The sequence below is a fragment of the Silurus meridionalis genome, chromosome 5 (genome assembly GCF_014805685.1).
Source record: "Silurus meridionalis isolate SWU-2019-XX chromosome 5, ASM1480568v1, whole genome shotgun sequence".
Lineage (NCBI taxonomy): Eukaryota > Metazoa > Chordata > Actinopteri > Siluriformes > Siluridae > Silurus > Silurus meridionalis.
This window is the reverse complement of record NC_060888.1, coordinates 21544881-21559808: the sequence shown is the minus strand read 5'-3', so window position 1 is coordinate 21559808 and position 14928 is coordinate 21544881. Positions and strand designations below refer to the sequence as shown.

At 36.6% G+C, this 14928-nt stretch overlaps 1 protein-coding gene across 1 annotated transcript; it reads right to left on the bottom strand.

The window, feature by feature from the left end:
• Positions 1-4902: 4902 nt before the first annotated feature.
• grxcr1a (glutaredoxin and cysteine rich domain containing 1 a) lies at positions 4903-13718 on the bottom strand. Its single transcript, XM_046850156.1, has 4 exons — positions 13311-13718; positions 8725-8964; positions 7306-7371; positions 4903-5117 (listed from the first exon to the last, which is right to left on the bottom strand). Exons 1-4 carry the CDS (start codon positions 13716-13718, stop codon positions 4938-4940), a joined length of 894 nt encoding a protein of 297 aa, XP_046706112.1. The 3' UTR covers positions 4903-4937.
• Positions 13719-14928: the final 1210 nt, after the last annotated feature.

Sequence of the window (14928 nt, the reverse complement as noted above, 5' to 3'; positions counted from 1 at the left end):
GAAGAACTACATGATTTAAATCTACCACAATTACACTTTAACTGTAAAACAACTAGCATTTCTGAACACAGGGGTTCATACTGATTCATTTAGAAATATCTTAAATAAAAATTCATTGAATCATTTGACAAAACGACTCCTTTATAGGAGAATGTAAATTTTTTGTTTTGTTCTGTTCTGTTCATTTGTCTGCAAAAAGAAATGTAAATATATATTAGTTTTTGGTAATCACACATCTGTTACTTCCATTGAAATTAAGGTCATTCATAATTTGAGCATGTGCATCCCTTTTTTGGGAACGTTCACTAAATAGATAAAACGTTTGTAGACACCTGACCATAAGATTCATGTGCTTTTTGAACATCCCATTCCAAGATTTAGTTTGTAATTACAGTTATAATAATCTTCACTTTTCTAGGGAGATGTTCCACTAGATTTCGGAGTGTGCTTGTGGAAATTTTCATTCAGCCACAGGTCTGTTAGTAAACTCAGGTACTGATGTAGATGAGGTGAGGAGGCCTCTGGTGCAGTCAGCATTCTAATTCATCCCAAAGGTGTTCAACATTGTTGAGGTCAGATCTCTGTAGCAGGTCATTTAAGATCTTCCACTCCAACACATATAAACCATGTGTTCATGGAGCTGGATTTGTGTACAGGGGCATTATCGTGATGGAACAGGTTTGGGTCTCCTAATTGAAGTGAAGGGGAAATTTAATGCCACCACATCCAAAGACTCTTATAATTGTGTGACACAAGCGTTGTGGTAACAGTTTGTGGAAGAACCATATATGGCTGAAAAAGGCAGGTGTCCCAATACTATTGTCCATATAGTGTATGTGGTATGTTTCTGATTGGCTTTAAGAAACTTTCAAGGTTCACACAAGTGCGTTCCTTAATTCTTATTAAAGGTGCATTATAATCACCAGGTAGAATATTCTGAACATGTGAATGATGTACCTTTGATGGTATCACTGCCACCGACAAGGGAAACTACAGTAAAATATACGTGCTTGGATTTGAATCCAAAATGGGCGTGGTCGAAATAAGTAGTGGTCAAAATGGGCGTGGTCTAAAATAAGTAGTTCCTCAACCTCAGCTAAATCACTTGCGTTTTTAATTCTGCTTTCTCATAATATACAAAAGCCAGTGTGTTTATTGGTACCACCATGGCAGGTAACAAGGATGCAGTAAATACTGTGAATGCAATGTGTGGTGCTGCTTGTTTGTGTTAATAAACGCAGTCTTTCTTTGACCTACGAGATTTATATCTCACTGCTTGCTTGAGCATTTCCTCCAAAAAAAAACACAGAACCTCAAGTCTCGAGTGTCAACCATGAATCCTTAATGAACTCGGTATATATTTGTACTCTTTTGCACCCATACTATCCAAGCTGTTTGTGCATTACAAATGCAAACCTTTAAAAAAAAAAATAATAATAATTGTTTGAATAAATCCATTAATTTATTAAACCAAATGTGTCTTCTTTTTTTTCCTTTCTGACCCGCTGCTGTCTATGTTGTTTTGTCGAAAATATTTACTCATTATTAAATACATACATTTTTCCAGTGAAAATAAATAAATAAATACAAAAAACAGCCGAGCCTGGAATTCTCTAATGCCATTGGTTGGCCTTGTGAGCTTCTACAGACGCTCCTTGCATTCTGATTGGCTGAGCTCGCTTTCCATTATCAAAGCCCACGGGAACTCCAGCCATCCATCAAGCGCTTCACGAGCTCCTCACACGCTGTGACGGATTTCAGCAGCCTCACACAGCCGACATGGACCGAGCGGAAATTCTCGAAAAAAGGGGATTTAAAGCGTTTTATATATATATATATATATATATATATATATATATATATATATATATATATATATATATATATATATATATATATATAATTTTTTTTCCTCCTCCTGCGGTGTGCATTCATTTTTGAATGATTTGATTAGAGCGTACTGAGGAATATCCTCGTCATATATAATAAAGAAGAGCGGATTCGATCCCAAATAAAAGAAAGAAAAGATGTGGCGCTCAGCGTGAAGAAAGAAAAAAGGTATCTGTACACCGAGCTGCATCTACTGCATGTCCTTTCTCCAAAATGATCAAGTCTTTTATTGAATTTCCATTTTATTTTATTCATTTATTCCAGATGATGCTCGTCTTTGCAGCCTTATAAACAACAACAATAATAATAATAAGGCTGATCGATTTGATGTAAATGTCGATCCATTGTGCACACATTTCAGGTACATTTCAAGGTACATTGTTGTGTAATTTTTTTTAAGCAATAATCGGTGGCACAGATATTTTTTTTTAATGATTTTTTTTTTGCATGCTTGCATGTTCATTGCTGTAATCCTGGACACCTGAAATCTGTATGAATATTTCTCATTATGTTGTTAACCTTCGCTTTTGCATTTGCTCTGTAGGCGCACCAGTGGGGGCGCAACTGACCATGACTTCATTTTTTTTGCTCTCTGCTGTTATTCATGCCTGTTTGTTTGAAAAAAAATATATATAAGAATGACTACAGTATCTACATGATTTCCTCCTCCTCTTCTGCCATGTAGATAAACGGTTCCGGTGCTGTACTGCTCTGCGCTTTGAGCCTCTTTACAATGCTGCCTTGTGGCATCAGAATCAAGCAGCATTGTACAGGGCTATGAGAGCACAGAGACCAAATACACCACCATCCTCCATCCTCCATCCTTCATCCTCACCATGTCAATGTGGCACAAGAGAGAACGACCGCCGGCTCCTTCCTGCACTGTGCAGCAACCAGGGACTGAAACCTTCAAGGAATTTGATGGATTTTGGGATGTTTCTTTGCAATGGAGAATATTTTAATGTATCAACATCTACAGTGGCTCTACATGGATCCAGGTTCTCTCAGCTCCATCTTGTATTTTGACTAGTTGTATAGATCAAATTCTGAATGTTTTCTTTTTTTTTAGCACTGCATCCTCAAATTTTTGGAATCCCGATTAAAATGATCAATTTACCTTATGTTTGATTATAGAAATGTTATAATTGATTGCCAATTGCAATCAGCCATTGCCATAACTATAGACACTATGGTGTTAGCCTGTAACGCAGCCATTTTCTTTTTTGTTTTGCTTTCTGTCTCATTACCATGCAAATTATATTCAGGTTTATATTCATCATTTTGCTGCTTCCATTAAAAAACTGTTCTTTCGTAGACACCGAGCTCGTTTGGTTTTTGCTGATTTCACCAGTGTGTTCACTTCCTACACTACCTCACACTTTACTGAAAGCTTGACACGCCTATGATTTGCTTTTGATGTCTGTGATAATAATGACATGTTCAGTGTACTGTACAAGTACGCTTTTACTTCCCAAGGTACAAAACTTCAATATTTATAGACCCTCCAATTTTCGGTGTAAATTTATAAGATACTTATGTATACTCAGGTGTTTCGGATGTTTTGTTCCTGGAATGGTAGAAATAGGTACTTCTTAGAATCTCTTCTTCTTGAGAGACAGCAAGGACATGTGTCCATTCTACACATAGAACCACTTTTTTGGTTATTCTTTTGCATGATGTAACTGTGTGACCATTTATTTGTGATGCACTGAATGAGATGCACTGAATGAGAAACATAGTATTGGGTTAAAGATTTAAAAGAAATAATCAAACATGCAGATTTTACATCTGATAGCAATAATAATAAATGTCGTGTGTGATGTACACACATTTGCGTAAGTAAGATCTTCTATGCTAAACAGAATCAGTTCACGTTCATGGTAAGTGATTGTGTGGTAGAAACGTTTATAACGTGGGGATGCATCATTAGTCTTTACCTTCTTATTGGCAATGAATCTTACCATGTAGTAGGTTAATTTTTCAAGTCACTTTTAAATAATGTCCAGTTCCACCTAATGTACACTATAGGGACAGAATTATTGGGACACGTGACTTTTCCAGCCACATGTAGTTCTTCCCCAAACGATTGGAGTTGGAGATACACATCTGTATACGGGGTCTTTATATGTGGTACTGTAGCATTACATTTCTCCTTCACTTGAACTTTTCCAGCATGACAGTGCCCCTCTGCACAAAGCCAGCTTCATAAAGATATGCTGGAGTGGTTAAAATGGAAGATCTTAAGTGGCCTGCTATAGAACTCTGATCTTAACCCTACTGAACACCTTTGGATGAATTGGAATGCTGATTGCACCCCAGGCCTCCTCAGCCTACATCAGTATTAAAGCCCTAATGGCGGAATGAGCCCAAATCTTTACAAACATACTCCAAAATCTAGTGAAACATCTTCCCAGAAGAGTGGAGGTTATTATAACAGCAAATGGGAATGAGGAGTGTCTAAAATTCTGTATATACATAACATGACTGAACACCAATATATCTATATATCTAATATCTATACTATATTATTGCAACCTTTAAATAATGAGATGTACATTTGAATTGTTGGACAATGATCAGATTTTATCATTAGAGCTCACTGGCTGCAGAATACTTGAGGAGCTCTGGGGTTAGTGTATGAATCCTGCCAGCTTACACACCTTATTCAAATCTTCTTTCTGAGTTCCCTCAGTCATATCTCATGCTCTGTGATGTTCTGGGGTTACAGAAAGCATGAGCTGTATCTCTGATTTCCTGGCAACGTTTTTTGTTACTGGATTACAGCATTATAGTGTAATAGGACACAGGCAATCTGACTACAGACTGGAAGTTACTGTTGCTGTGGAGTATTGAATCACCTGATCAGCCAATCCTAAATAGATACACTCGGACATCAAATAAAACAAATGTATGTTCACAGGCTTTTTTAAAAAGAAACATTTATTAAGAACCAAAAAAGTAATCTTTTTTTTTTTGGTACAGTCCTTTACATGGCGAATGGTGGATGAAAAGGAGGAGGGTGGATACTGATGGAGGTGTGCAGGCACTTAGTGGGAGCAGCTGGGACATGGTTGAAGGCCGTTCTCATTGCATGCAGTGCACTTGAGGGCTTTGAACGAGTCCGTGAAGCAGTTCCTGAACACTGACATCTTGCTGCCATGGCACATAGAGCAGGGCATAAAGGCAAAGCCACCACACGTCTGGCATGTGTGGGGGTGCTGTACCCTCTGTGGAGCAAAAGACACACACACACACACACACACACACACACACACATACAAACAGTCACACACAAGTGAGTGAAAGGCAACTGTGGAAGTATGAGGTTCTTATATGGGAGGACTGGTGCAGGTTTTTCTATGAGAGCCTGAGTCACACCAATGCAGCACATGATTCATGAATGATGAATGACTGTGTTTGTGTGTGTATGTGTGTGTATGTGCATGTGCATGTTCATGCTGTTTCATTTACTGTATTAATATTAATGTTATCTATTATTCACCTGACAGTTATAGATGCCAATCCATAATTTATGACAGTTTACTGATGTATCGGTACTTAATCATGTCATAACTCAGACCTCAGGGCTCTTTAACATTTGTCTCACATCCTGACATAATTTCACCTTCGCAAACGATCACTGCCAACTCCTGTAACAGCTTTGTACCTGCACTGGATTTTGCCCCCCTTAATTCACTCGGGATCAAGAGGACTAGCGATTTAATGCATTAATTAATACCCAACACTTAAAAAAAAAGGAAAGGATTTATTTTGGACTCTGTGGGATAATTAAGGGTTCTTAGTTTCTACTTGAAAGCCTGTAACCATCTTTGTAATGATTTAAATTTAAACACATCGAGGCTTTTAAGAGATTCCCAAAGCTAATTAGGGCTCAGCGTTTCTTTCATTTATTCATCATCAGTAATTGCTTTATTTTATTGCTTTATTCAATGATCAGTCCATAGTCCAGAAACACTGAGCAAAAGAAGGAAATGCTTCATGGAGTGGATGCCGGGAAAATTCATATCAAATGACACATTTACACAATTGTTTACACCTACGCCTATTCTAGATTCAGTAATGTCTTTGGTGGGAAGTAAGAGGAAACTAAATAACCCAAATTGGAGCACACGTATGAATTAGGGTTTTAATGACACTTTTGCCCTGTGGGCGCTGAGTGTGCATGACCTTAGGTTTCCCCTGGGTACTGCATTTTATTCTGCGAATCCAAAGTGATTTTTGGTAAGTTCATTGTGGTAGCAATCTTTCTAATACTTATGTTCTTTGCTCCACTTTAAGATGTAAAATTGGGCAGAATGTGTGAACAAATCCAGTATCTTATTTTAAGATTGTTTTTTTTTTTTTTATGAAAAACTAACAAACTGAAAATATGTTGCACGGTCAAAAATCATTTTCCATACCAAAAGAATACATTCAGAAATATTGCAATATTTAACTAAGCATTAAACTCACTTACTAAATTGCATCTATAAAAATGATAAACAAAAGATAATTAAATAATCTTATTTGTTTGGGTAAGAATAAGAGTTGGTATTATAAATTGGTATTTTTTTTTTTTTAAATGTCCATGTGTGTGATTGCGGCCTGTGAAGACTTGGCACACCACCCAGGGTGTCCGTTATCTAAATTCCATCTGAAAGGCTCCCCACAACCCAGTGTTAATAAGAATAAGTGAGATAAAAAATGGATGTACTGATGTTTTTAAGAGTAATATTTACAGAGAAATAGTGAAGGCACTACCACCAATTATTTACAGCCCCACAGGCAGCACAGAAATCCTAAAATGACAGTTTTTAAAAACCTGAACATTTCATGATAAAATAATTAAACCAAGGAATAAATGAAAGAGACTTGAGACATGTTGGAAACTTTCATTTGAATAAAAATAATCTGACACTAATTGTGGAGGAAAAAAAAAGGCTTGGTTGTAACTTTCACACCATTTAATCTTTAATCCATATATTCATATTTGCAATTGATTCTAACACCGAGATTCTAACACAGAGTATTTGTGTTCAGGTTTTTATTTGATATGCGTGGCTTTGATAAGGCACAGATATAAAGTCTTATTAGCTTGTCAGAGGAGCTAAACATGCAAAACTCTGTTAATACAGTTGTTTTCTTTAACGTCTCCTTTGATCGCCATTCTGAGACGTTTTGTATTGTCTGTAGCACTAAAAGGCATTAAGCTTCAATAAAAACATGAGGGTATACAAACCTGGTAGCTTCCAAGCAAGCTGGACGTGTGTATGGAACATTAGTTGTGAAACTGACTGAGAACGATGCTGTAAGATCCAGTGGTATTTCAGTAGCTAATCAAAATTGCACTTAATTTTTTTTTTGCTCATTGTTAAGTGCATTGGACGAAAAAGGTGTATTTTCATGTGCATTTACCTCAATTTTGGTGAGGAGATCTTGCAGTTCCCCAGATTCATTCATACTCAGGATTTTCTCTGCACCCTGTAAATAAAAAAAATGATTCAAGCGTTAAATAAAATGTATGTTTTAACTTAGAGCAAATGCATATTATTCATACTATCATGACAATGCTTTAACCAATTTAATATTAATAAAGAGCAAATGATGGCAGTTAAAATTTTTGAACACCTGTCATCAGAGGTGGCAACAGCACAAACATCCTTCACTTAGAAGTAGAAGTACAGATACTAATGTTTTAAAAGATTTTTGTAAAAGTTGACGTACTGACTAAACTTTTTTACTTAAGTTAAAGTAAAGACGTTTGGGATCTGACTTGTACTTAAGTAAAAAGTAGCCTTGACTACTACCTGTTTTAGTGACTGGTAACTGGACCTCACATCATATTAATATATGAATACGAAACATATAAAATTTTGTTATCTGATGAATGTATCCAGGCTGAACAACCGCAATATAAAACACATGATAAAAACACTGATGATGATCAGGCGATCAGAAAGGTCTCTGTTTAAACCACTGACTCCCTCAGTCTTATCCACGTTAACCCCAGACTTCTTGTTGCATTCTGCTGTGCTCATTGTTAGCTTTATAAACTAGCCTACATCTGTGATGTGTGAGAGCCAGGAAATGATACACCGGTGGTAGATTGAAAAAGCTGTGCATTGACAGGAAATAGTTTGATGGGCTAAAAAAGCAGTGAGAAGAAAAAAATACCAAATAGGTTAAAACAAAAGTAACAAGTCTGGCTTTAAAATGTAAGAAGTAGAAAGTACACATATTTGTGTAAAAAATTTAATGAGTGAAAGTAAAAAGTTCGAAAAATAAATAGTCAAATAAAGTATTGATACTAGAAATCTCTACTTAAGTACAGTAAAGAAGTATTTATATATAGTTACTTTCCACCTCTGGTTGCGGTTGCAGTTTTATTGCTACAGAAACCCAATTATATAAGAGACTCTAAATTTAATGTTCTTTGGAATGAGTGTTTTATGATGAACAGGTAATCTTGGAGTATAAACCTGTCAGACCTGTAGATAAAATACCCATAGACATTGCTGTGTGCTGCAAGAGCCTAAGTAGAGTCCTAAAGTTCTATATTGTTTTTATTATTAGCGATAGTTATTTCTGACATTCATCACTTCACTAAACCTTCAATTGATTCACCTACATAAAATTCACTTTATGTTTTCAGGTTCTTTAAGTATAAATTCTCAAATATTGAGTGTTCAAAACATTTCACTGACACCTACAGTTATATTTAGTTATATAAATCTATTCAAATGATCAGATAATTATGTGATTTTTTTTTCAACTCACAACCATAGAACTAGAATAAAGCCAAAACCTCATAGTTTGTAGATAGTGGTCACTCACCCCCAGGTAGTGTCCATCGATGAAGACTACAGGGAGGGAAGGTGGCTCTCCTACCCGTCTGCAGCGCATCTCCAGCTCCTTGCCATACTCACTGTCCAGAGCAATGTTCTTCTCCATGAATTTCACTCTGTGGTTCTGGAAAATCTTGCGCACCAGCTCGCAGCGTTCGAACGTCGTCCTGACCACACGGAAACTGGTGGTGTAGATGACGATCCGGCCAAACTCCAGAGTCAGCTCAGGCTACAGTGCAGACAAATCAAGTGAACATTATAAATCAAGTGTAATTACAAATATGCATTCGATCTATGTATCTATGTATCTATCTATGTATCTATCTATCTATCTATCTATCTATCTATCTATCTATCTATCTATCTATCTATCTATCTATCTATCTATCTATCTATCTATCAAGTACTGATACTAGAAATCTCTACTTAAGTACAGTAACAAAGTATTTATATATCGTTACTTTCCACCTCTGCCTGCGGTTGCAGTTTTATTGCTACAGAAACCCAATTATATAAGAGACTCTGAATTTAATGTTCTTTGGAATGAGTGTTTTATGATGAACAGGTAAACTTGGAGTATAAACCTGTCAGACCTGTAGATAAAATACCCATGGACATTGCTGTGTGCTGCAAGAGCCTAAGTAGAGTCCTAAAGTTCTATATTGTTTTTATTATTAGCGATAGTTATTTCTGACATTCATCACTATCTATCTATCTATCTATCTATCTATCTATCTATCTATCTATCTATCTATCTATCTATCTATCTATCTATCTATCTATCTATCTATCTATCTATCTATCTATCTAGTATCTAGATGTATACATGTTTCAGCTAAATAACTAGGAAATCTACAGCTCTTATACAGAACAAAATATTTAACAATATACTGTATATAACATGCCACCTTAAGTATGCTTTGTCTTGAAATACAACAATAAAACTCAGAATAAAAATTCTTAAATTAATGTACGAATCTCTTCAGTGATAGATACATCACATGCCCAAAATGAAAATGTATCATATGAATTTCCTCAACATCATGTGAAAAAGAAAGGTAGGTTGTGCTGTTGACTGAGTAACTTTAATAAAAAGGGTCCTTTATAATGTATGTTTACATTTTTTAAAAGTCTTTATTGTCCAAAATAAGTCAAATGCAGAAAAGCTCAAAGAAACCTAGAATGCATGTTATCTTACTTTCATTGCTGTAAATAAAGTTTTACTTTTAAGGGGCCCGAACGGCTTTCTGAGATAGACCCTGTATTCGCTATAACTCGGACAAGAATAAAATGCTTACTGAACATGAATAAAAAGAAAACAATGTTACCGCATAGAAAGGATGCATCCAAAGACATCCTATAGATTTGTGTGCCTCCAACTTTGTGGTAATAGTTTGGAGAAAAACCACATGGGTGGAAAAGTCAGGTGTCCCAATACTTTTGTCCATATAGTGTATTTAGTCCTATTTAATCATATTAATTCTTTTAATTGTGGTTGCAAGAATTCACGAGATTTTGTGAGCCACTGGGGCTGTGAATACATTTGTACTTCTAGCACATCGAGTCATGTGTTAAAGTGTGAATCAGATCTTCACACTTTGCACACTGTAGTGTGTGAGATACTAAAAAAGTGCATATGCCAAAATGTGACTGTGCCAAGCAAATGATAGATAGGTAGGTAGATAGCTACATTTACAATTCTTGTATCTTATCTTATCTTATTTATACTACTGAGTAGTTGAGGGTTAAGGATTTGCTCAAGGGCCCAACAGTAACAGCTTGATGGTGTTGCGATTTAAGCGACCACATTCCCAGAATCATTCATGGATGAATGGATGGATGGATGAGTGGGTGGATGGATGGATGTATGTATGGATGAGTGGATGGATGGATGGATGGGTGGGTAAGTGGGTAAGTGGATAGATAGATAGATAGATAGATAGATAGATAGATAGATAGATAGATAGATAGATAGATAGATAGATAGATAGATAGATAGATTACACAAAAAGATGTATAGTATGCATATCTATTATGTAGGGTTAAAGAGTCTCTGTAACCAGCTTCCACTAGCACTGTGTCTTCTTGAAAATGCTTGAATAATTAGCATTAGCATTTAGCATTTAGCAATTAGCATTTAAAATTTTGCATTTACAATAAACAAAATACAAGTGAGCCTAACCTGTTAAATTCATGGTATGGTTTTGATTTTTTTTTTACTTTTCTATGAAGAAGCTACAGTAAATGATCTGCCAGTAGAATAAGAAAATGTTAAGCTTGAAATGATTAAAAGCATCTAATAAACCTAGTAAGAATATTAAACTTTTAAACTATTAAAAATTCAATACAGACAGAAACCCAAGTTCAGGATCAAACTGCAGACCTTGGAATTGTAAGACGACAATACTACCTACATCACCAAACTGCTTAATGACAAAACCTTGTGAGACTGGAGTTATATTAAAGTGTATTTATTTTATTAGAATTAACTGTATTGCATTAACAGCACTGATTGTGGAAACTAGTTAGCTATGTATTTGATGAAAACATTTAAATCAATTCATCTTCAGGGGATGACTAGAGGAGTGAAATCACTAAAGTGTGCAGAACTCTCAGGCTACATCTCTGGTTAATCACATCACAAGTACAGCGTGATCTCTGTTACTGACAAAAAGCTGTACTTGGACATCAGTGTGCTTCTCAACAGCTTTTCTACTGAAATATTGGCAGCTTTATATACAAGAAGTTTGGACTCATTGTACCATAGGAATTTTATTCTATCATATAAACACACCATGACAAAATCATTATCTTTCTAATTTTGAGAAAACAGGATCTTAGCTGCAAAACAACCTATAAAATTATATTTAATATAGCTTAATCTCACACTTCTCATTGCTGTGAGTTATTTACTTAATGCAAATGACTCTAAGTGGTAAATGTTTATGGACACACAAGCATAAGTTTATATGTGCTTTTTGAACATCTCATTCTATATTTAGTCCCCATATTTAGTGCTCTTATAATAACCTCCATTCTTCAGGGAAGATGTCCTGCTAGATTTTGGAGTGTGCTTGTGGAGATTTGTGCTTATTCAGCAACAAGGGTGTTAGTAAAGTCAGGTACTGATGTAGGTGAGGTGAGCAGGCCTGGAGTGCAGTCATTGTTCCAATTCATCTTGAAGATGAATAAGATTGAGGTCAGAGCTCTCAAGACCTTCATCTCTGAGTTATGAAAGCCTATCTTCATCAAGCTGGCTTTGTGCACAGGGGATCAGGTTCGGGTCTCCTAGTTTAAATGGAGAGAACATTTAATGCAACCACATCCATAGACATTCTATACAATTGTGTGCATCCAAATTTGTGCTTAAAGTTTGGGCAAGAACCACTTATGGCTGGAAAAGTCCAGTGTGTCAACTTCAAGGTGATTACAACCCTCAAGGTGAAGAGAACACTATAATAATAATATAATAATGTGAGTTTAATTCAAATTCTTTATGTTCCTTTGAAGGAAATTTGGTAGCCCAGCATGTAGAGTTGCCACCTGACATTTCCACATCCCCCGGCTTGATCTGGAGCTCGGGTTTCTGTTGGTGCAGAGTTTTGTTTTCCTCATGTCTGTCCAGAGTTCCACCAAATCCTCTGGTTTCCTCTGACCTCCCAACCCCCTCTAGATGTGAACAAGTCTGCGACTGTATGTGTTCTTACCAGGGTACTTTCCTGCCTCACCTTTAGCATTATCAGGAAAAGCTTCAGATACACTGCAATCATGACTGGGATAACACAGATACTGTTTGGTGGACTGTGTTACAATAGTCCTCTTGTTGATACAATGACATGTCGATCACTACGACTTCGTTAACGAGATACTAGAAATTATTCTTCTTTACATGTGTGCATTTGCTAAATTCCACCAGCACATCAGTTATATAAAATGGTTGTGGAGAAATATAATTAGTACTTGCTGAGGTGCTTCATAGAGAAGTTTGGGGAAGACAGCCATGCTGTTAAAAATACAAATTTATTCAGGTATTTTTGAGATATTAGTGGTTAAATTTGCATTCATTTAAAATGCAAAATACCACATACACCAGGAAAAAACATTTACTTCCCACAAATTCAACTGTACAAAAGGTACAAGTGCATTGAACTCGATATCGCACAAAAGCCATTGAGAGTAAGCAGAAAGTGGAAGTAGGCGAAATTCATTAAGCTGATTACCTAGCTGAAACACTTAAAGAAATCCATCATTAATCTTTAATTGTACAGTGACCTTGTCCTCTGAGACAGCTCGGTTGTCCAGACAGAGCATGAGAGAGTTAGAGAGGAAGATTAACCAATTGCTGATCAGGAAGGACACTCTAACACCCCCTGAGGACACCTTGGACAGTTGATTCTTTAATAAAATGCTCTACTGAGGTGGAGGAAAGGTATTTTTTTCTTTGAGGCCCTAACACATTACTATAGTTCAAATTCTGTGTATGTTGGGATGATAAAAGAAGTAAAAAGCATTGATGAAATGAAATATTGAGGTGGTTTAGTCTGTAAAGCATCCATTAAAGTTTAAATTAGTTACCTCAGTGACTTTGGCCAGGTTGTCAAATACTATTTGACCAGCGCTGACTTTGTGCTTAACTCCCCGCACTGTCCCGTTCTTGCTCAGGATGTTGACCCGTTTGGTGTTGAACAATCTGCTCTTGTCCTTGGCTCCAGCATACAGGAGCAAATCATCTGGATCACTCTCGCTGTCATCTAACTCCGAGCCCAAGTACACTGCAAATTGACCATTGGGCTCTCCACTGGTGGACGGTGTGCTGGCCCGCTCCGCTTCCGAGGTACTGGTACAGTCCGAGTCCAAAGAATCCGAAGGCCCGTCATCTTTATACATCTCTTTCAGAACTCGACCACTGCTTCCTGAAGCCACTCTGAACCTCACCCGCTTCTGGGGCTTTTCGCCCTCCACTGTTAACAAACTCCCCTCCATTTGTTCTCCAAAACAGCTTACATCTTCCCAAGAATGTTGCTTTAATCCACCAGTTTCTTGAGCAAGTACACAGGTTTATCCTTTATTCTTCCATATATTTCCAGCAGTCTTTAGTGGTGCAAAATCCACAGGAAAAGAATGAGCTCTGAGGCAGACTTCAGCAGCCTCATTGCCAGTGTTACTGAGCAGGTTAATAATGCATGCACTTGTGCCATGGTGACTGAGAAAGCAAGCCATGACGAAACCGATCGTGCTCTTTAAATTTTCATTACTTTGAATTTTTTTTTTTCGTAGTATTGTTGAAATATGTGCAGTTTGAGAGCAATTAAAAAATTGTTTTTTAAGAAAGAGATTCTGTGAATATTCTTTGAATTATGATGGACAGATTAACCAAAAATGCACTTTATTTATTATTAATTGAGGTAAGGCCACATGTGTACATGATTTAAGTGATGCATTGATTTGTATTTCATGAACGTTTTTTTATACAGCATGCAATAGGTTACTTAATCCCTGGCTAGTAGATAAGAAAGGAAAGGTTTTATATTTTCATGTGTTGCGCTTTTATATCAGCAGCATCTGAGTCTTTTATGTACGTGTACCACTTACTGAAATTAAACTTGCTTTACACCTGCACACCTGTTGCACAGCGACAGGCGAGGGCCATATGGAGAAACTAAGCCGGAGTCTTATTGGCTGCACTTGACCTTCATGAGACTTCTTGTGCAACTGCTGGCTGATGAACTCCACTTAGCAGACGCCTAGCAGGTCATTTAAAACTAACTGGTTTGGATCACAGGTGGTGATATGGCAGTCTGGACATGTGATACACCTTGTGTGATACAAGTGTAAATGAAACAAAGTTATTTATATTGAGCATGTCATTATAATGGTTTCCACCGGAGCATCTGGTCTTGAGTGAAAGATCTTTAGAAGTCCTTCCAATTTTTTTAACTGTTGTTTTTCCTATTTCATGAAAAAACAGGAAAAGGAACAATCGATGTGAACTACCAACATCCAAGCAATTTTGGATTGCCTATAAATCACATTCACTGATGATTTAGGAATCTCCAGCTTTTAGCCGTATAATATTCTTTAAGCTGCATTTAATTTACCTTATTGGTGAATACACAAAACTTGGAATAATGTCATTTTTGAACACATCAAGCCATAAAAGTAAGAAAAACACGGATACCTCCATGTTTGTCCA